The sequence below is a fragment of the Callospermophilus lateralis genome, chromosome 2 (assembly GCF_048772815.1).
Source record: "Callospermophilus lateralis isolate mCalLat2 chromosome 2, mCalLat2.hap1, whole genome shotgun sequence".
In the NCBI taxonomy this organism is placed as follows: domain Eukaryota; kingdom Metazoa; phylum Chordata; class Mammalia; order Rodentia; family Sciuridae; genus Callospermophilus; species Callospermophilus lateralis.
The window spans coordinates 202,434,508-202,457,963 of NC_135306.1; the positions used below are offsets into that span (position 1 = coordinate 202,434,508).

Consider the following 23,456-nt stretch of genomic DNA (forward strand, 5'->3'; position numbering starts at 1 on the left):
GTGATCATTAATGTAACCCACAGGTGTAAGGTAGTCTTCCTAGATAAACATTTATTAAACTGAGGAATGGATGGTAGAATTCAAGTGTTTTTGAAAAGGGAAGCTGTTGAAGAAGACAGGGACCTATTATTAAGAAAACTGCAGGTCTGTGAAGGTGTTTTTTATGCTGGTTTCCTTGTCTTCCAGTGGGACCTGGTATGTGAATCTCAGTCACTGAATTCAGTGTCTAAGTTCTTCTTCATGGCTGGAATGTTGATTGGAAACATTGTATGTGGCTATTTGTCAGACAGGTGAGTGTCTCTGGTTCACAGATCTCTCTACCCCTGGGTACTGTCATCAGCTTATGAATCATTTATGCATATGAAAAAATTATTACAAATTACACTGTCCTGGGTGTACCTTTTTTCCCAGGGATCTACAAACACAAATGTAAAATGTCACTCAGTGCTGTTTTAAACAGACTGAATCCTGTGTGTAGGAAATCAGTATAAGATTTGGAGGTGCTTTATCAGAGAATTTGGAGAGAAGATGCCACAACATGGGGTTTGAAAGATCACAGTTAACAATGGGGACACAGAGGTGGATATGTCACCACATTGGATCCAGCCTGCTTGAATATGCAGGTAGGAAAAAGACATTGTCAGCGTCACTCAGGGGCATCATGAAAATAAAATCTCAGTAGGTAAACTCAAAGGACTTCACTATGCTACATTATCCTAAAAATGTTGAAGAGTAAAAGAGTGAAGTCCCAATGAAGCAAGAAAATGTGCTTTTTCACATAAAATGGATCTTCAATGGAATATTGGGAGATTTTTCTTCAGAATACATGGAAGCATCCCAACCTTTGCTTCTCAATAAGGCTCATTATAGTATGTTGCCTATGAATCTATAAATTCATGTTTTGCAAAATGAGACAGTTGGGTTTATGGATCTTAATTTTCATGTAACTTAAATGTGTTGTTTCCTTTTCTTCTTTTGTGTACTTACCACTCTGTTTTTGGGATACATACATATTCCTATTTGTACTTTTAGTTCACTTTTCTAATTGCTACATAATGCTCCACAGTGGAAATCCATAACAGTGTTCCTGAGCCACTTTTGGGAAATGGACAACCAGATTACCACCCAATGCTCGCCCTCCCAAATCTAAGAAAAGGTCAACTTCATATGTTCTTTTGCTGTGATAAATACATGTTATATTTTTACAAATATGTTTTGTTTCCCAAGGTCAACAAATCCAAACTCACCAGATAGAGACTCTTACCCAACCCATCAGCAACGTTGATGTTCTGCTTCATAGCTGTTCCTATTCCATCATGTTAGCCATAACCTGTGCAGTTCTAGAGTCTCAAGGGCTGATTTTAATATTTTATACACAACGTTGACTCTCCACTATCATAAGTGTATGGCTCAGTGCAAGAAATATTATGATGTATTAATATTTCTAACACTGAAACATGTCTTGTATAGCTTGAATTGGTGTTGAACTACTGGTAACAATTGAAGAAGTAGTTTTGAGGACAAGCTATCTATTTTAAAAGAAGGAGAGTTGATTTGAGAATATCAGCTGTTGGTCTGTTAGAGTCTGTAAACAAGTCAGGATAAACCGGAGCGATATTTATACATTTCACACAGCTTATCTTAATTAACATAAAATAGATACAGCAGTCAACCAATAAGGAACCTCCACACTTAATGGCTCGCTTTTGTTACTTCACAAACCACTCCCTCTGGCATTTGGCCAGGCGCCATCCAGACTTGTTTACAAACTCTAACATTTCTCTGGCAAAATGCCAGGCACCATCCTGACTTGTTTACAGACTCTAACATTGGTCCTTTATGGATATTTCATAGGGGTGAAGTGTTTTCTTTGTGCTAACTTTTACCACAGTTGTTATTGTTCCCACAATCTCATCTTTCCCTTTTCCATAGGTTTGGGAGGAGGTTACTTCTGACATGGTGTCTTCTCCAGGTGGCTGTTGCTGACACCTGTGCTGCCTTTGCTCCCACCTTCCTGGTTTACTGCTCACTACGCTTCCTGGCTGGCATGTCCACCATGGCCATCGTGACAAATGCTCTTCTTCTCAGTAAGTCAGCATTGACTCTTGGACGTTTACTGAGATTTGACTTTGACCTTGATATTCTACCTTTGCTTGAAGTAATTATTCAGTGATGTTTTCTTTCAGTTGTAGAATGGACAAGTACCAAATACCAAGCTATGGGAACAACAATGGCAGTGTGTGCTACTAGTTTCGGGGATATCCTACTGGGAAGCCTGGCTTTTGCTATTCGAAACTGGCATACTCTTCAGCTGGTTCTGTCTATACCGATGTTCTTCTTTTTTATTTCTTCAAGGTATGAGCTCCCTTTTGTCTTTCTCTTCTAAAACCATGGTATGGTAATGTTCATGGCATCAGGACATAAAAATTGATTTCTTCTTGGTTCTACATGAGGATGTGCTCTCAGAACATGTGTCTTGGTAGAATTTGAGAAGCAGGGCAAGTAGGATGGTCAGATGAAATTGAGGACATTGAAAATCTTTCAATTCATGATAACTAGTAAATATTTTTATCCCAAGCTTTGCAAGTGATATACTGAAAATTATTTACTGTTTATGTGAATTTCTCTTTAACTGTTATATACTGTTTTTACTAATAGGTAAAATACAAGGTATCCTATTATATTTACATTATAGTAAAATATAAGATATCCTATTATATTTACATCATAGATAAGCAACAAATAATGTTTTAGGCATGGGATTCAGTTTTTAAAATATGATACACTATTTGGAATTTAAGTCAACTATGCTTACTCTAGTTATATTTACTAAAACAAGAACCATGAAAACAAAATAGCAATGAATCCATACATGAAGTTCTGAGTCTTTCAGCTTATCCTTGATGTAAGTCTCATTTTGTAATGTGTAGAAAGAATTATTGCAAACATATTTTTCTTTGGAGATTGGTAACTCAGAAGGATCCAGAGTGTCAGAGAAGTTCCTCAAGAGTTTGCAGTGACAAACTGAGGTAGGTGAAGGAGGGGAAAGAGCAGGGAGGCAACTTAGTGAACTAATAATCAGGAGAAAACAAAAATGATCAGTTTTCAGGACAGAAAGAGAAATAATAAGCAGTGGAAGAGTCAGGAATGCAATCCCTCAGTGGCAAGAAGGGAAGCATTTCTCAAGAAGCCAAAAGTCTTTCTACCACCTAGCTCTAGAAAAACAGACACTGACCAATATATCCACAATCAGAACAGACAATAAATTCAGGAAAGCTGAACTGTGTTTACTCAGGAGAATGTTTTAGATGTGTCTTGCTGGAGAGTGAACCACCACTCCCCGAAAAGGTCTTGGAGCCTTCCAGCAGAGGTGTTTGGATCGGGGAAGCCCTGACAGCTTAAAGGAACTTGTTAATTATCCTTCCTGATTCCCCAACTGGGAATTCCTGAATTTTATCCTTGTTTTTTAGATAGCATTTCCTGTTTTATTTGTCTTCTTTCTCCCTCTTTTTTCTTCATTTTTGTCTTTCACTTGGTACACATGCATTTTGAATATCTGTGAGTGTCCATACTGAGAGCCGATTTGGGCAACAAAGAGAGAATACTCTTTTATGAGAATACAGTGTGGGGTTAAACTCAGAGTGACTAGTCAATCAGTCTGCAGAGTGGAGAACAACAAAGAGGGCTTCCCTTTGAAATTGACAGTATAATCTCTGAAGGAAAAGTGTGACTGATGTAGGGGACTGGAATAGATTATGATGAAACATAAAGTCCCATATCTTCAAGCCTAGGAGAGGCTGGATGATAGAGTGATGTTTCTACACACCTTTTCCTAGCACATGTGCAGTAACTATTGGAAAGAGGAATGGAATTTAATTCAGGTCAGTCTATAGACAAAGCAAGTGGAGGAGCTGGTCAGGAGACCTGCAGACCTACATTCCCACCTGCACACACAACAAAAAAACCATTTGGAGAGTGAAAACTGTCTCACCCCTCCACGACCCCTCAGCAAGGGGGCCAAGCAAGAAGCTAGCTCAGTTTAGCATACAGACTAACCTGGCAAGTTTGGCAGGTTAGCTCAGTCCTGAAAACTACAAAGTGTGTGAATTCTGTATAATAGAGATTTTCTTTTTAAAAAAATTATTGGATTTTTTAGTTATATATGACATTAAAAATCCAGTTTGATGTAATTATGCTAGCATGGGATATATCTCATTCTATTTAGGATTCTATTCTAGTGTATGTACATGATGGTGGGATTCACTGTGACGTTTTCATATATGTACAGGGAAAATTATGTCAGGTCCATCCAATGTCTCTCTTCTTTCTGTCTGCCTTGCTTTCCCTCCAATCCCCGTTGGGAAATCTACTGACCCTCTATTTTTCCCCTTCCTGTTATTTTGGATTAGCTTCCCCATATTAGAGAAAGCATTTGACCTTTGGCTTTTGGGGATGGGCTTATTTCACTTATGATAGTCTCCAGATCCATCCATTTACTGGCAAATATCATGAAGTCATTTTTCTTTCTCACATTTGGAGGTTTCTAAAATTAAAACACTGAATAAAAAATTCTCATTTCAAAAATTCAAAAGAAGCAATCCAAACACTTTTATGAAAATTATTGCCTTACCTTAGACACATATCCTACACACAACATAAACTCCCATACACAATTTTGTCCTCCTTGCCAATCTTCACTTGAGCCCCGTCCTGCACTCATTGTACTCTCCCCATTTTAACTCTTGTCTTCCATCCCTTCCCATACTTTCTTTCTTTTTTCTTCTTTTTTGTTCCATCTTCAAATTCAATTTATTCTACAATTGTTAACATGTGATCTTTAGAGCTTGTTCTGTATTAGTTGTTGCACATGTTCCTCCTGGGTTAATAGAGTTATAGAGATCATTTTTAATTGCATGTATAATGTGTGTTGATATATGGGTAACCCTTACACTACCACTGTTACTTATGGCATCTTTCCTTTCAAAGAGGAATTGGAAGTTGAAATTAACATTTTGATTATGCTGATGTGATGTGTTGAAGCTAGGCTATCCTCCCAGCACAGGGCTTATTATAAAGAGGTAACCACAATAAAGGAATCCTATTACCAAGGGAACCAATGTCAGGCTGGGGGACAAACCCAGGCTGCAACATGTCCTGCCCCAGAAATATTCAGAATCAAATTGTTAGGAAAGTTGGTTTTATTCAAAGCCAGCTTTGAAGGAAGATAGAAGAATCTGACTGATTCTTTGAACTCTTTAAAGTCCAGCAAAGATGTTAAAGGATGAGTTGAAATGGGTCAGGAGTCTGAACAGGTGGGCATGACTGAATGTAGGAAGGCCATATTCAAGATTGCAGAGTGGGGCTGGGTTGTGGCTCAGTGGTACATCGCTTGCCTAGCACACGGGAGGCCCTGGGTTCGATCCTCAACACCACATAAAAATAAGTAAATAAAATGGGGGTATTGTGTCCAACTACAACTAAAAAAATAAATATATTTTAAAAAAGAGTGCAGAGTGTATAAGAATTGTAGAGAATGGGTTATCTAGCCCTATATTTTTGGAAATCCCCTGGGACTAAGACTCCCAGCAGAGGTCAGCATTATCTGGCCTTAGGTGTGTGTGATCTAATCTCTCCAAAGCAGTTACTATTATAGAGCGTGGGCCTTCCAAGGAACTGCTGCAACATGAAGACCCCCTCTTCAAACCAAATTATTGTGATCAAGTTAGTAAGATTTCAAATATGTAAGTCAGAGTAAGCGGAATGACATTATTGAAGGGATAGGAAAAGGGGACACTCTCAAGGTAGAGAGTTGGTCTTCTGACACAGGAAAGGGACAACATGACTGTTCTGCACTCCAGTTTTATTGGGTATCCAAGAGAAGTTTCTAGCAAATCCTATCCTGGTCCATCACTTGATGATTGATGGGCAGCACATGATATCAGACTTCGAAGTTCCGACTGCCATGACAATTCCAAGTCACCTTGGCCCATGCTGACCAGTTCTGATTGGATTCTTTTTTTTTAAAAATTATTTACTTGTTATAATTTGTTATACATGACAGCAAAATGATTTTCAATTCATAGTACACTTATGAAGCACAATTTTCATTTCTCTGGTTTTACACAAAATAGCCTCACATCATTCATGTTTTCATAAATGTACCTAAGTAACGATGCCCATCTCATTCCACAATCTTTCCTACCTTCATACCTCCCCCTTCCCCTTCTTCCCTTTGCCATATGCAAAGTTCCTCCATTTCTCCCATGCTCCCCCTGATTCTCATTATGGATCAGCATCCACTTATCAGAGAAAACATTTAGCCTTTGGTTTTCTTGGATTGGCTAAATTCACTTAGTATGATATTCTCCAATTCCATCCATTAATCTGCAAATGCTATGATTTCATTCTCTTTTAATACTGAGTAATAGTCCATTGTGTATATATACCAGTATCTTTATTCTTTCATCTATTGAAGGGCGTCTAGGTTGACTCCACAATTTAGCTACTGTGAATTGTGCTACTATAAACATTGTTGTGGGTGTGTCACTGTAGTATGCTGTTTTTAAATTCTTTGAGTACATTCCAAGTTTTCTCAAAAATCTCCATACTGCTTTCCAGATTGGTTGCATCTATTTTAGTCCCATCAGCAATGTATGGATGTGTCTTTTTCCCCACATCCTCACCAACTTTTATTGTTGCTTTTATTCTTAATAACTGTTATTATGACTGGAGTGAGATGAAATATTAGTTTTGATTTGTATTTCTAATTGCTAGAGGTGTCGAACATTTTTTTTTCATATACTTTATAGATTGATTGTATATCATCTTCTGAGAAGTATCTGTTCAGTTCCAATTCTTTAGCCCATTTATTGATTGGGTTATTTGCTGCTTTGCTGTTTTTTGAGTTCTTTATATATTCTGGAGATTAGTGCTCTATCTGATGTCCATGTGGTAAAAATTTGCTCCCATTCTGTAGGCTCTCTATTCACTTCACTGATTTTTTTGCTGAGAAATAGCTTTTCAGTTTGAATCCATACCATTTACTGATTCTTGTTTTTATTTCTTGTGCTTTAGGAGTCTTGCTAGGGAAGTTAGGGCCTAGTCCAACATGATAGAGATTTGGGTCTATACTGGTATATACTCTATTAGGCCCAGGGTCTCTGATCTATTTTCTAGGTCCTTGATCCACTTTGCGTTGAGTTTTGTACATGGTGAGTGAGTATACTTTAAGGTCTGGTATTCTGATTCCACCTGTTTCACTCTTCTTGCTAAAGATTGTTTTATCTATTCTGGGTCTTTTATTTTTCCAGATGAATTTCATGATTTCCTTTTCTATTTCTATGAGGAATGCCATTGGGATTTTGATCAGAATTTGATTAAATCTATATAGTGTTTTGGTAGCATGTTCATTTTGACAATATTAATTCTGCTTATCCTAGAACAAGGCAGATCTTTCTCTTTTCTAAGGTCTTCTTTAATATCTTTCTTTAGCATTTAGTAGTTTTCATTGTAGAGTTTTTTCTTCTTTTTCATTGATTTCCAAGTGTTTGATTTTTTTTCTGATGCTATTGTAAATGGGATAGATTTCCAAGTTTCTCTTTCAGAGGTTTCATCTCTGATGTATAGAAATGGTTTTGATTTATGGGTATTGATTTTATATCCTGCTACTTTGATAAATTCATTTATTGGTTGTAGAAATTTTCTGTGGAATTTTTTGGATCCTCTAAGTATATATTCATGTTACCATAAATAGTGAGTTTGAATTCTTCTTTTTTACTATTTGTATCCCTTTAATTTATTTTATATGTACAATTTTTAAGTAGACTGGCGGACTGGATTTTTTAAAAGACTCAACAATATGCTACCTTCCAGGGACTCATAGCACAAGACATCCATGGACTGAAGGTGAAAGTTTGGGAAAAAACATAGCATTCCCATGGACTGTATAAGCAAGCAGGCATTTCCACACTTATATCAAATAAAGTAGACTTCAAGCCAAAGCTAATCAAAAGGGATAAAGAAGAATATTTCATACTGATTAATGAAACCATACACCAACAAGAGATAACAATTATAAATATATATGCCCCAAACAATGTAGCATCTACATTCATTAAACAATTTCAAGAGTCAAATAGACCACAACACAATAGTACCCTGTATTCTATCAGATCATAGTGAAACATAATTAGAAATCAATTATAAAATAAAAAATAAAAGCTACTCAAACACCTGGAGACTAAATAATATTATATTAAATGAACAATTGATTGCAGAAGACATCAGAGAGGAGATTCAAAAATTATTAGAGGTAAATGAGAACACTGGTACAATATATATACATCTCTGGGACACCATGAAGGCAGTACTGAGAGGAAAGTTGATTGCATGGAGTTTATTTCTTCAAAGAAGAAAAAGTCAACAAATGAATGACCTGACATTACATCTTAAAGCACTAGAAAATGAAGAACAAATCAACACTAGAAGTAATAGAAGACAAGAAATATTTAAAATTAGAGCTGAAATCAATAAAATTAAAACCAAAGAAATAAAAAGTTGACAAAATAAGAAGTTGGTTCTTTAAATAAATAAATAAAATTGATAAACACTTAGCCATGCTAATGAAGAGAAGGAAAGAGAAAACACAAATTATTAAAATATGTGATGAAATAGGAAATATGATGAACACTACTGAAGTACAGAAGATAATTAGAAATTATTTTGAAACTTTGTACTCCACTAAAATAGAAAATATAAGAGACATCAAAAAATTTCTAGAGTCGTATGATTGACCTAAACTGAATCAGGATGATGTATACAATTTAAACAGATTAATTTTGAGCAATGAAATAGAAGATGCCATCAAAAGTCTACCAACCTAAAAAAGCCCAGGATCATACGGATTCACCACTGAGGTCTACAAGACCTTCAAAGAATAAATAATTTCAACACTCCTCAAGTTATTCCATGAAATAGAAAAAGAAGGAATACTTCCAAACTCATTCTATGAGGCCAATATTACTCTGATTCCAAAACCAGATCAAGACATCAAAGAAAGAAAACTTCAGACCAATATCTCTAATGAACATTGATGCAAAAATTCTCAATAAAATTCTTGCAAATTGAATACAAAAACATTAAAAAGATAGTGCACCATGATCAGGTAGGATTTATCCTAGGGATGCAAGTTTGGCTCAACATATGAAAATCGATAAATATAATTCATCACATCAATAAACTTAAAGATAAGAATCATGTGATCATCTCAATAGATGCAAAAAAAATTGAGAAAATATAGCACCACTTCATATTCAAAACACTAGAAAAACTAGGGATAATAGGAATAGCTCAACATTGTAAAAGCTATCTATATTAAGTCCAAGGGAAACAACATTCTAAATGGAGAAAAATTGAAAGCATTCCCTCTTAAAACTGGAACAAAATAGGGATGCCTTCTTTCACCACTTCTATTTAACATAGTCCTTGAAACACTAATTGGATACTTGATGATACATTCTTACAGATTTTAGGGTAGAAGGAACTAATCTATCTCCAGGGCTTCAGGATCTGGTCAAAAAAGTCTCCCCCTTCAGGGTAAATTGGGTTCCTCTCATTGACATTATCTTGGGGCTGCATTTCTCCTGCAGTTAACATCTTGGAAATGAAAGGTAGTTAGAATCTTGGAAATAAAAGGTAGTTTGCTGAGGAGTGTGACATATCCTGTTCACTTAGGCCAGATAGTGCTACAGTAGAAAGCATGTCAGGGTGAGCACAGTGGGCGTTTTAATAGAATATTCTCTTAACCTCAAGTTCCCGCCATTTTTATTTGTCTATCTCCTGACAGTTATACCAGACAAAGCTCCAGAGTTTGGAGCAGAGATAAACTCCAACCACCAGGGCTTCCCATTTTAAACTCTACGTCATCTCCACCATGGGAAAGCACTGACCTAATCTATCCAGACAAAATGCCACTGACAGTACTCCCTCCCAATTTGGTTCTACCTTATACTGGTGAGAAGAGAAGCTGAGAGCTATTTCAACCAGTTTTGGTTCCAGGACAATCTATCTGGCAGCTTGGTGAGCAACACAAAAAAGGAAGGGTTTATCTATTCCTTGCTCTAAGTGGGAGAGAGTCCAGGAAGTCGGTCTGTCATAGGCAGAGAACATCTATCCTTGTCAAATTTTGACCCTCTCCACAGAGAATATTCTTTCAAGTTTCATGAAAATGTTTCTGTGTGTGTGTGTTTATTTGCTGATAGGTTTATGAATATACACACACATACATTTGCTTCTTTTTCCTTTTTCATGTTCATCATTTTTAAAAAATATCCATTTGTTATTTTCCTCTGTTTTATTTTTTGAGGATTAAGGTTTGTATTTGTTTTGTTAAGTTTTTCTTTTAATGTTTTTGTTTCATGGTTACTCTTTCCTTTCTTTTTCATCTAATAGCTAGATGTTCTTGCTCTATGTTATTTTTTGTTCTCTTCTGTTTTTCTTTTCCACTTTTTTTACCCCTCACATGCTATCTCATTTCCTTCTCTATGCGTAATGTACTGATTATTCCAACTTTCTTCTTGTTCCATTTTATTTCCTTTTAATAAAATGTATTCTTATCACCATTTAGAACTACTTAGTTTAAATAATTTCCTACTACTCCTCTGTTGTGTTTATTAGTAGGATGGATTTCACAGACAACACCTACTCTTTACTTTAACAGTACTTTAATACACAGAGTAAAGGAGATGAAACCCTCAATCTGATAATCAGGTCCTAAGTAGGAATGACTGGGCATAGGGACTCAGGTGCCATTCCTTGTATTACTCCTCCTAAGAAAAAAATACAGAGAAATAACACAAAAACTGTGGACACCACACATAAAAGGGTCTCAATATAATTTTCCCATACTTTTAAAGAATACACAGAATTGTTAAATCTAGGAAAAATCTCATGGAAGTGTAAACCATGAACCCTGCTGTATACAACACCATTGCCATCTATAGAAGTATCTCACTCTCATGAGACCTATTGAAAAGTGTAATTCTGAAGCCACGACACAATGCACTCCATATAAAAGTATACAAATTACACCACTAAGAACTAGTAGGGATGCTCTATTACAAAACTCACCTGGAAGTACATGGAACAATTAACAACAACCTGATATTACAGAACCCTTTTTTCAGGAAAATGATGTGCCTTAAAAAGGCAAACGCATAAGAGCCGAAGAGAAATCTATTCAAATAGATGCAAAAATCCAACACAGGAATACAAGAAATATCACAAAAATAGGATAGATAACAAGACACTATTAAAGTTAGTAACTCACCAGCAAATGATTCCAAAGATATTGAAGTGAACAAAATACCATGTAAATAACTCAAAAGGATAATTATAAAAATGATCAAGGAATTATGCAAGAACACAGAAAAATAACTGAATAAATGGAGTAAGGCAGTGCAAGATATGAATGGTAAATTTAGCAAAGAGATAGAAATATTTAGAAAGAACCAAACCAAAATCTTGGAAATGAAAGGCACCATAAATCATATAAAACATTCAGATGAAAGTCTCCCCAAAGGAGTTGACTGTGTAGATGATAGAATCTCAGACCTGGAAGACAAACTGTGTGGCCTCAAATATTCAGATAGATTTAAGGAAAATAAAAAGGAAACATGAAGAGAATATATAAGAATTCTGAGACATTAAACAGAACAAATTTAAGACTTATTTGAATTGGGGAGTGTTTTGAGATGTAGGCTAATGACATGGAGAAACTCTTAAGGGAACCATTAACAGAAGAATTTCAAAATCTTGGAAATGAGTTGGATATTCAGATACAGGATGCATTCAGAACCCCAAATAGACAGGATCAAAATAGAATCTCTCCACAACATGTTATAATTAAAAGGCCTAAAATATAAAGAAAGCATAGAATTTCCAAATCCTCAAGAGAAAAAAAAACATCAGATCACTTCCAATTTCTTAGCATAAGCAGAAAATAATTCATAACTACCAAGAGAGAACTACAAAAATACTTAAATAGTACACACAGAAGAAGTCAGATTCCAACTCATGAGCTCACAAATGGACAAATTTCATTTAAAGAACAGCTAAGAAAATGAGAAGTAAGATCAAATTAAACATTAGAAAAAATGGCAAAAATTAATAAGCACCTCTGTACATTACCATTGAATGTAAGAGGTCTCAACTTTCTAAGTAAAAGACATATGTTGGCAGGATAATTTACAAGACAAGACCCATCTATATGTTGTTGGCAAGAAACTCATTTATATGAAAAGACAGAAACATGCTTAAAGAGAAAGCATGAAAAAGTATATTCCATTCAAATTGAGCCTCCAAAGAAGTCAATCTAGAAATGCTCATATCCAACAAATCAGACTTCAAACAAAAATTATCAGAAGAGAAAGAAGGTCACTTCAAACAGGTCAAATTAATCCAATAAAAGATGTAATGATAATAAATATTTATGCCAGTGCACCTCACTATAAAAAACAGACACTACTAGACTTCAAGAATCAGAAAGACCCTAATATAAAAAAATACTGAGTGATTTTAACACACCTCTCTTTCCAATCGATAAATCTCGGACATCAACTCAGCAAAGCCTCTTTAGACCTAAAAAATATTGTATAAGTAGAATGTACTTACCAGACATCAATAGAATATTTCATCCAGCAACACCCAAATTAATTTTCTCCTCAAGTACTCAATGTACTTTCTATAAAATATTCCATATTTTAGGCTACAGAGTCACTCCTAAAAATACAAAAATACCAATATAATTACTTCATCTTATTACATCATAGTGGAACAAAATTAGAAACAAACACCAAGAAAAACTACAGAAAATATGAAAACACACAGATAGTAAATACTACACTGTCAAATGATAAGTGGGTCATAGAAGAAAACAAGGGGGAAATTTAAAGGTTCCTAGAATGAAATGAGAATAGATATAAAGAACATCAGATCATCTGGGACACCATGAAGGGAGTTATAAGACAAAGTTTATAGCTCTAAGTGCCTAAAAAAGAACATCTTAAAGATCCCAAAACAATCCAGTGATACATCCCACAGTACTGGAAAAACAAGAACAAACCCATTGCAAAACCCATAGAAGAAAGGAAATACTATCAGAGCCAATCCAATAAAAAAGAAAATAAAAAATATTGATGAGATTAATCATGGATTCTTTGAAAAGATAAACAAAATGATAAACTCTTAGCCAAGCTAGCCAAAATAAAGAAAATAGACACCAATTAATAAAATCAGATAGAAAAAGAAGATATTACAAAGACATCACGTAAATACAGAGGATCATTAGGTACAATTTTGAAAACTTATACTCCAAGTAATTGAAAAATCTAGAAAAAATGGATGCATTTTTAGACACATATAACCTGCCACAATTGAATCAAGAGCATACATAAAACCCAAACAGATCAATAACAACTAAAATACGAGGCAGTAGTAAAAATTTTTCCAACAAAGAAAAGTTTAGGACACATGGGAATTCATATGAAATCTACTAGACTTTTTTAAAAAAAGAATGCCAAGCTCCTCAAATTATTTCATAAAGTAAAAATGGGTGAAACACTATCAAGTTTATTCTATGAAGTCAATGTCACCCTGATAACAAAACCAAAGAACAACACACAAATGAATGAAAATTACAGACCAATATTCCAGATAAACATAGAGACAGTAATCTTCAAAATATATTAGTAAATTGAATTCAAGAGCACATTCAGAATGTTGTACTTGTGAACAAGTTGACTTCATTCCAGGAATGAAATGATGGTTCATATAGGCAAATCAATAAGTGTAATCTACCACAGAGAATTAAGACAGTCATCTCAATAAATGCAGAGCAATCTTTGACAAAATTCAGCACCAATTCATGATAAAACATTAACTAAATTATTGATAGAAGAAATTTACTTCAATACCATGAAGCCTATATATGAATAATCCAAATGCAAAGTCATACTGAATGAAGAAAAATAGAAAGCATTTTCTCTAAAATAAAGAACAAGGCAAGCATGGTCATTCCCATAACTCCTATTTGATATAGCTCTTGAAACTCTATCCAGATCAGTTAGGCAAGAGAAGGAAATAATAGGAATGCACACAGGAAAGGAAATAGTCGAATTTTCACTGTCTGAAGATTAATATAATGCTGTATTTGAAAGATTCAAAACTTCAACTGAAAACATCTAGATCTAATAAAAGAATTCAGTGAAGTTGCTGGAAAATAAATCAGCATTTAGAAAATCAATAACTTTCCTAAACACTAATAACGACTTTGTTAAAAGAGATCAGGAAAACAAATCCATTTGCTATAGGCTCAAAAACAAAGCAAAATGAAAAAACAATCCTTAGAAATAGGCTGGATGCAGTAGTGCATGTCTATAATCTCAGTGATTTGAGAGTCTGAAATAGGTAGTTAAAGGTAATAGGTCAGCCTGGGCACCTTAGTGAGACCCTGACTCAAAAGAAAATAAAAAATGATAGGGATGATGTTCAGTTGTAGATCGTGCCTAAGTAAAATCTCTATTATTCCCCTTATGAAAACAAACAACTAAGCAAGAACAACAACAAAACCCAACCTCTGAAGAATGAATGAAACTAGATTTCTATTCTTCACCCTTCACAAAGTTCAACTCAAAATGGATCAAAGACCCTAGAATTAGACCAAAATTTAGGTGGAATGCCTAGAGGGAGGGTTTAAGCTTTGGTAGGATTCAGGCTCTTCTCTGAATGCCAATTGGTCTGGAGATTTAAAAACAGTAAACCTCCAGGGTCCAGCAACTGCTGTTCTAAGCTGGGAGACTGTACCCCTTCATTTATGTGTTACAAAGAGCAAATTCTTAGTCCAGGATGTCACCTTTAGACATCACATTTTCTTGTCTTGGGTTCAGTTTCCAAACTCAATCACTCTTACTCTGGCCCTTCTGAATTCCTGGACAGACAGGTCTCTCCCAGCCAGTATTGCAAACAGCCAGATCAGAAGGCGAGGGGTAGAGCCAGGTGGGTTTCCACAACCAGTTGTCCTCTGTGTAAATCTCTGTTCATGTGTGATTTTCTCCTAGTGACTTAAGCACACTCTATGTTGTGTAGTATGTGTTTACTGGGCCTATATTTTGGGCCAAACTCATGTTTGCAAAGAACCATCTTCTGCATCTCCTATAGTTTTATTAAGGAAGTCACTGCCTGCACCTGAATGTTGCAATGTGAACCCTATAGTTTATTCTCTCAGTTGCAACATTGCTGGTCTAATTCCTAGGTCTTTGATCCATTTTGAGTTGCCTTTCGTGCAGGGTGAGAGATAGAAATCTAATTTTATTCTTCTACATATGGATATCTAATTTTCCCAGCAAAATGTGTTTAAAATGTTGTCTTTTCTCCATATGTTTTGACAACTTTGGCAAGAATCGGATGTATCTGCATGGGTTTGTCTCTGTGTCTTCTATTCTTTTCCATCGGCCTTCATGTGTGATTTAACAATTTGGTTGGCTTGAGTTAGAGTGAAAAATCAGTAAAAAGCATGAGATGTGCATTTGAATAATTTTCTCACAGTTTGTAGGTTATAGCTTTTGAAACAGATACAAAAGTATGTTTTAAAAATTTCTAATTGGATATAACTTTTCTATAGACAACCAGGATCAAATTACTTCTATGTCCATTAGATGATAGAAAATAATTAAAATACAAACCAGTGAAATAAAAAATAATAAAAAAACCAAACTCACAGGATTAATGTAACAAAGAGTTGATTTTTGGAAAAAATAAAGAATACTGATAAATCATTATCTAAACTAATTGTAAGAAAAAGAGGAAAGAACCATATAAAGAAAATTAGTGCTACATGGGGACATATAACCACAGACATTTGTGAAATACAGAGGACCATTAAGGACTATTTTAAATACTTATTTTCCTGTAAATTGGAAAAACTAGATGGTATTGACAAATTTGTAAAAGCATGTGACTTACCCAGACTTGAGCTAAAGTGTATAGAAAAGCTAAGTGGATCAATAAAAAGCAATAAGATTGAAGCAACAGTAAAGACCTTTGTGACAAAGAAAGTTCTGGTACTAGTTGGATTTTTGGTTGCATTCTATAAGATCTTTAAAGAAGAAACCTTCTCAAGATTCTCTAACTTGTTTCATGAGATAAAAAACTGGGTAATATTTACAAATTTATTCCATGAAGAGAGTAACACCCTGATACCCAAACCAGATAATTAAAAATCAAGGAATGAAAACTGAAGACCAACATGCTTGCTGTATCTTATAGCAGATAAAGTGGACTGAAAGCTAAAATTAATCAGAAGAGACCAAGAAGATTATTTCATACTGCTTAAGGAATCTACAGATACAGTGCCATCCCCATCACAATGCCAGTAAAATTCTTCACTGAAATGGGAAACAGTTCATTTGGAAATAAAATTCATTTGGAAGAATAAAAGATGTAGAATGGCCCAAAATTTTGAGGAATAAGCACAATAATGGAGGCATCACAGTGTTCTTCAAATTATATTACAGAGGTATAGTAACAAGACCAGCATGGAACTGGCATAGAAATAGACATGAGGATCAATTAAGCAGAATAGAAGACACAGAGAAAAATCCACATAAATACATTCATGATCCTTGTCAACGGTGCTGAAAACAGAGTGGAGAAGATAGTCTTTTGAAGAAATGGTGCTGGGAAAGCTGGATATTCATATGTAGAAGAATGAAATTATATCCTTACCTCTCATCCAACATAATAGTCAAGTCAAAGTAGCTCAAGGACATAGAAGTTAGTACAGAAACTCAGCAACTGTTAGAAGAAAACATTAGTTCAATATTACAACATATTGGTGCAGGTATTGATCCTACAGCATAAGAAATAAAACAAAGAACTAATAAGTGGGATGGTATGGAATTTTAAAAACAAATTGCAGAGCAAGGAAACAAGAACATGAAGAGAGATCCTGCTGAATGGGAGAAAATATTTGCCAACTGTTCTTCCTACAGGGAATTGATATTCATAATACATAAAGAACCCACAAAACCTTAAAATCAGAAAAACACATGATCAATAAATTTGCAAAACAAATGAGACATATTTCTCAAAAGAAGAAATACAAATACATAAAAAGTTTAATATCCTTAGCAATCATGGAAATGCAAATCAACACTACACTGGGATTTCATCTCACCCCAGTGAGAATGGCATTCATCAGTATGCAAATAGAAATAAATGCTGATGAGAATGAGGGGGAAAACACACTTATACAATGTTGGTGTAACTAAATTCCTACAACCACTGTGGGCAGAAGTATGGACACTCAGAAGACTAGAAAAAGAATCACCATGTGACTCAGATATTCCACTCCTCTTTATCTATCCACAAAAACTAAAATCAGCATTCTATAGTGATACATGCATACCCATCTTTATGGCAACATAATTCACAATACCCAAGTTATGGAACCATCCTTGATGTCCATCAACAGATAAGTGGATAAAGAAAATTATATATATATATACACACACACACACACACACACACATACACAAAGTGGAGTTTTACTTGAACAAAAAATGAAATTAAGTCATTTTCTGGTAAATGGATGGATCCAAAGCACATCAACTAAGTGAAATACATCATACTTTAGAAGATCAATGGTCAAATGTTCTCTCTCATATGCAGAAATGAGAGAGAAAAAAGAAATAAAAAGGGCTATCACAAAAATGTGAGACCCATAGAGTAGTGACAGGAAATGTAAATGTAATGAGAGGGGTGGTATGTTCTTGGAAATAAAACTAAATTATGGTATTGCCATGAAAAAAGGTACCACAATGAATCAATTTTTATATATAATTAAAACCACTAATTAAAATATAACAGAAGAGAGACCAGTGGAGGAGAGGAAGGGGATCATGATGAGGGAGTAGGGAATGGAGAAGGGCAGATACTGGGGAATAAGATAGATAAATTATGCTGTGTGCATCTATGAATATGTCAATGAATCCCAGTATTATATATACAGTTATAATAGGTTAATAAGTTTTTTTAAATTAAGTTTTAGTTTGACTCTGCCACTTCCTATTTTAGGGACTTGCGAAAATTAATATTATTTCTAGTAAAATTTGTGGTAACAACCACTGTTATGCTCTCTCTCTTTAATTTTAAAAATTGAAATATATAGTGACTATGAAGATGCTTGATGAAAACTAAACGTATTCAATAAACATGAAATGACAAAACAATAAAACATTTTCCATTACATCAGGAAGCACTTGAAGATTAGATAGCCACAACTATGCCATGTATTTTTGTGTTTAGCTTTCAATTTAAAAGCCCAACAGAGAATTTTGGGGTGATTTTCAACTTCGGAGGTGATAATGGATGAGAGAAAGAACATATTTCCATCCACAGCTATTTAATGAAGGAGCAGCACTGTTTATCATGTTGAAAATGAAGGCTGCCTGGACAACTTACATAATTTTTTCCACAAATCATCTTCCTTTCCTTTCTTTAGAAAGCCTAAGACAGGCTTTGATGTTCCTCCTCCCAAGAGGCTGACTCAGTGGAAGAGGCCTATTTGGTGAGAAGTGACTCTAAGAGATGATTACCGATTAAGAGAATGAGATAAATTCAGATAGACAAGAGAGTGTACCCTGTGGTGCACTCATCCATGATGTCATTCATCCTCATAACAAATCTGAAAACCGGTGACTTTGCTGTTCCCATTACATAGATGAGAGTGTCCAGGCAGACTGAGCTGTTTGTGTATCAGATTCCACCACAGTGGCAGGATCAGGAATGCTTCCAGTCTGCATGGGACCTTCAGTAAGCAAAAATATTTTGGGGGTGCTTATTTTAAGAAAAAACACTTTATAAATCAGCATTTCTTTTGCCCTTACAAAGAACTTGGAGAAGGTCTGAACAGCCAAGTGTCCCTCATGCTCCAGAGCTGTGGGTACCATAGTCAAGGTGTGTCCAACCAAGAAGGCTGCTAATAGGAAGGACTCCACGTCTGCCATCCTAGCTGTGCAGGTGTACTGCATGCAGGCATCATTTCCCATTTGCCCAGTTATGGTACCAGGCAACACGACAGTGTGTTTCTTGGCTTAATTAAGCCAGTAGTAGTATTAGATTGAAGGTGATGTGGTAAATACCCTGTGAGAGTTGACTACACTTCCATTGTCTTTGATCAGGTGGATGTCAGAGTCAGCTCGGTGGCTGATTATCAACAACAAACCCGAGGAGGGCTTACAGGAACTTAAAAAAGCTGCACGGGTGAATGGAATGAAGACTTCTGCAGATGCCCTAACCATAGAGGTGAGCAGTATGGGAGGTGCTTATGAGACAGGGAAGACACACTGTTAATAGGTGTCCAAAGATGCAATGTGGTGTCATTGAAAAGATTGGGCACAGAGATTTTATTCAGAGGAGGCAAAGAGTTCCAATTTTTTCTTCCTTTTGGAACTCAAAATTAATTCACACAACTGCCTCCACAGGATTTTATTCTTTTTATTTGACTAGTTTTTAATTTGACAGATACCACTGTATGTTTTTATCTTCACAATGTGATGTTTTGAAGCCTACAGGGTGGCATGGTTAAGTCTAGCCAATTAAATCAATTAAGTAAACTAATTAATAAAAGTCTCAATAAACCAACATGTTATTTAGCTTTTGGTGTCAGTGACCAAAATACTTGACAAGAATGATTTTGCCCAGGAAAATTTTACTTTGTGCTCACAGTTTCAGAGATCCCAGTCCATCGTCAGTTGACTCTATAGGTCTGGTCCAGAGGTGAGATGGAGTATTTTTTTTGCAGAAGGCATTGCAGAGGAAGGCTGTGCACTTCATGGTAATCAGGAAACCAAAATAGAGGAGAAGGAAACAAAAATAAAACACATAATCCCAAAGGTGTTTCCCTAGTGACCCACTTCCTCCATCCACACCCCACCTGCCTATGGTAAACCACTTGGCAATCCTTCAAATTTTAAATCCTTCAAAAGGATTATTCACTGACTAGTTATGATACTATTAATCTAATCATTTCACCTCCACCAATACAGTGGAACATTGGTGGGGGAGGCGGGAGTTCCTCATATCCAAATCATAACAACCAACAATAAGTCAAAAGTGCATTTAATATATATAATCTGATACACACACACACACACACACACACACACACACAGCACCTGGTGGAGTGTAGGCTGTTGTGGGAGGCTATCACATTATGTAACCAGTGTTTTCCCCTCCTGATCAGTTCAAGGCACTGTCGGTCACCCCTGGAGACCTGGCTATTTCTAAGTGGCTGAAGATGGTAGCCCCAATATTGAGGGTAGTAAAAATGTAAAAATGCATCCAAATGTGTCTTCATGCATGGGCGTGCCTTTCTGCAGAGGTTGAGTTACCTTACCTGTCCTTGTAACCCTGCCTCTCTTGACCTTTATTGGATGGAAATTTCTAAAGAATCTAGAGTCCCCCCAATAAAAGACTACTCGGAAACGTGCTTGCTGTCTCTCTGAAGCCTCTTGTGATATTCCTCCCTCTCCTGTTTGGGGAGCTTGAGGCCGAGGGCAGAGGAGCTGTCCTGGGGCTTGAATTTAAAGGTAAATTGTGGTCTGTGTTTTATTTGATGCCTTAGGAAATTCACTTGAGCGACCTCTAGTTTAACTGCCTGTGCTGGTCACGGGGCGGTAGGTTATTACCATAAAGATCATGTTTTGGTGGGAACTATGGCTCACTGCAGCTGCCTAACATGTTGAAAGAAGGTCATGCAGTATCCCACAGGAAATGATCAAAAATCAAAGTTTATTTCTGGAGAAAGTGTATTGTAATTTTACCCTGGTAAAATTGAATAATCCATTCAAATTTTGAATCCTTCCAAAGGATTATTCACTGACTATGTTATGATATTATTAATCTAATCATATAATCAATTTTATTTGCTCCCTCATCTGGTTTTATTTATTTATTTATCTGTTAACTTTAATTTTTGGAATTGAACCTCTTTCTGTTTTACCACTGAACTACATTTCCAGTCTTTTTATTTCGAGACAGGGTCCTACTAAGTTGTTGAGGCTAGCCTTGTGATGCTCCTGCCTCAGTCTTCTGATTTGCTGGGATTACACGCATTCACCATCAAGCCCAACCTATTCACTCATCTGTTGATGAACACTCGAGGTGGTTCCATATCTTGGCTCTTGTAAATGATGATACTATAGACATGTGAATGCAGATAGACATCTTTCTTGACACGCTGATTTCATTTCCTTTGATATACACCCTGAATATAGCAATTCTATTTTTACTTCTTTGAAGAAACTTCATACTATTTCCCATAATGATTGTACTAATTTGTTTCTATAAACAGTGTGCAAAGTTTCCCTGTTGTTCACATTCTCATTAACACTTGTAATCCTTTGTGTTTTTTTTTTTTGATAATAGCCTTTCCAAATAGGGACAAGTAAATATATCACTGTACATATTTTTTTTTTCTGTTGCTAGGGATTGAACTCAAGGTTGCTCCATCACTGAGCTACATCCCCAGTATCTCCTCCACTTTCTTATTTTGAGAGAGGGGAATCACTCAATTGCCCAAGCTGGACTCAAATTTACAATTCTCCTGCCTCAGCCTCCCAAGTAGCTGGGCTTACAAGCACATGCCACCATTTCCTGCTTCACTGCAGGACTGATGTGCATTTTACTGTGTGTTTAGTGATATTGAGCATTTTTTTAAACCTATTACCCATTCACAGGTCTTCTTTTGAGAGGTGTCTGTTCAGATCTTTGCCCACTTTTTAAAAAATTGATGGCTCCCACTACTGCTCATAAGGATCCTTGTGTGTAAGTGTTGGGGAGGGGGATGTTGGAGCCTAGGAATCTGTATTTTTGAGCTGTTCCAGATGATTTTGAATATTGTGTTCCCATCTTAATATTTGATTAGTTTTATTAATTTTTTTTGTATTTTCATTCATTTTTGGTTATTGAATCATTTGCGTTCCTCATACATCTTGGAGAACAACGACTTGTCAGAAGCATAGTTGACAAATATCTTCTTCCCTGCGTATTTTGTTTCTCCCATATGTTCCTTGCTTCGTTTATGTGCAGAATTTTTTGTCTAATCCCACTTGTGAATTTTGACTTTTGTTCCCTTCTGAGGTCTCATCTAAAAAATTCTTGCCAACACCACAGTCGTGTATTTTTATTCCAAGTTTTCTTCTGATAGTGTAATGGTTTGGGGGACTTCCATTTAAGTCTGCAGTCTATTTTGGATCAATTTCCCTATGCAGTAAAGACATGGGTCTGCCTTCTTTCTTCAGCATGACAATATCCATTTTATCTCCAGCATCATTATTAAAGAAAATGTTTCTTCTCCAGTTTGTATACTCAGAACCTTTGTTGAAAATCAGTTCCTTGGAAATGTGTAGATTTGTTTCTGGGCTCTCTCTTCTATTCCACTGGTCTGAGTTTGTTTTCTTCCTATACACCATGCTATTTTGAATACTCTGGTTTGGTAGTATATTTTGAAGTCAGATAGCATGATGCCTACATCTTTGTTTCTAGATTTTTGTGTTTGTTAGGTTTTGATTTTGTTCCATTATTTTTATTACTCAAGATTATTTGATTGTTCAAGATCTTTAATGGTTTCAAAATATTTTGGATATATATTTGGGAAAACACTTCTGCTTCTACAAAAAAACCCATTGTATTTTGATAGAGATTAAATCTATGGCTAGTTTTGAACAATAGGTATATTGTAACAATGTTAATTCTTCTAATACATGAACCTAGGATATGCATCTGTTTATTTGTGTCTTCTTCAATTTGTTTCACAAATGTTTTATAATTTTCATTATACCTTTATAGTCAAATTTATTCCTAGGTACTTTTTCTGTAGCTTTTGTAAATGCAGTTACTTTCTTGAATTCTTTCTTCACACATTATTATTATTATTTATAGAAATCATACTGATTTTTTCATGTTGAATTTTATCACACACATTTACTGAATTTGGTTATGAGTTCTATTAGCTTTTTGATGGACTCATTAGCATTTTCTCTCTATAAGCTCATGTCATCTGCAAGCAGAGTAATTTAACTTCTTTTTCTCCAATTTGAATGCATTTTATTCCTTTCTCTGTTCTGATTACTTGAATATTTCCAATATTACATAGAAAAGAAGTGATAGATTGTCATCTTTGTGTTGTTCTAGACATTAAAAACAAAGCTTTAGGCTCCCCTGATGCCCATCAGTGTCATATTAGCCATGGGATTTTCACAAATGGGCTTTATTGTGTTGAGATATGATCCTTGAATACCTAATTTGATGAGAGGTTTTATGATGAGAGGATGCTGAATTTCATCTGATGCTTTTCCTGTACCTCCTTATTACTGATTTTACTGTGTTATGTAAGTTGT

At 35.5% G+C, this 23,456-nt stretch overlaps 1 protein-coding gene across 1 annotated transcript in view; it reads left to right on the plus strand.

The window, feature by feature from the left end:
• The window catches only part of LOC143391919 (organic anion transporter 7-like), a 31,890-nt gene that overhangs the window by 824 nt on the left and 7,610 nt on the right, over nt 1–23,456 (plus strand). Inside the window, exons 2-5 of the mRNA XM_076844710.2 lie at nt 187–290; nt 1,933–2,087; nt 2,187–2,355; nt 19,236–19,359. Coding sequence (XP_076700825.2) covers nt 187–290; nt 1,933–2,087; nt 2,187–2,355; nt 19,236–19,359 — 552 coding nt within the window. The remainder of the gene's footprint in view (nt 1–186; nt 291–1,932; nt 2,088–2,186; nt 2,356–19,235; nt 19,360–23,456) is intronic.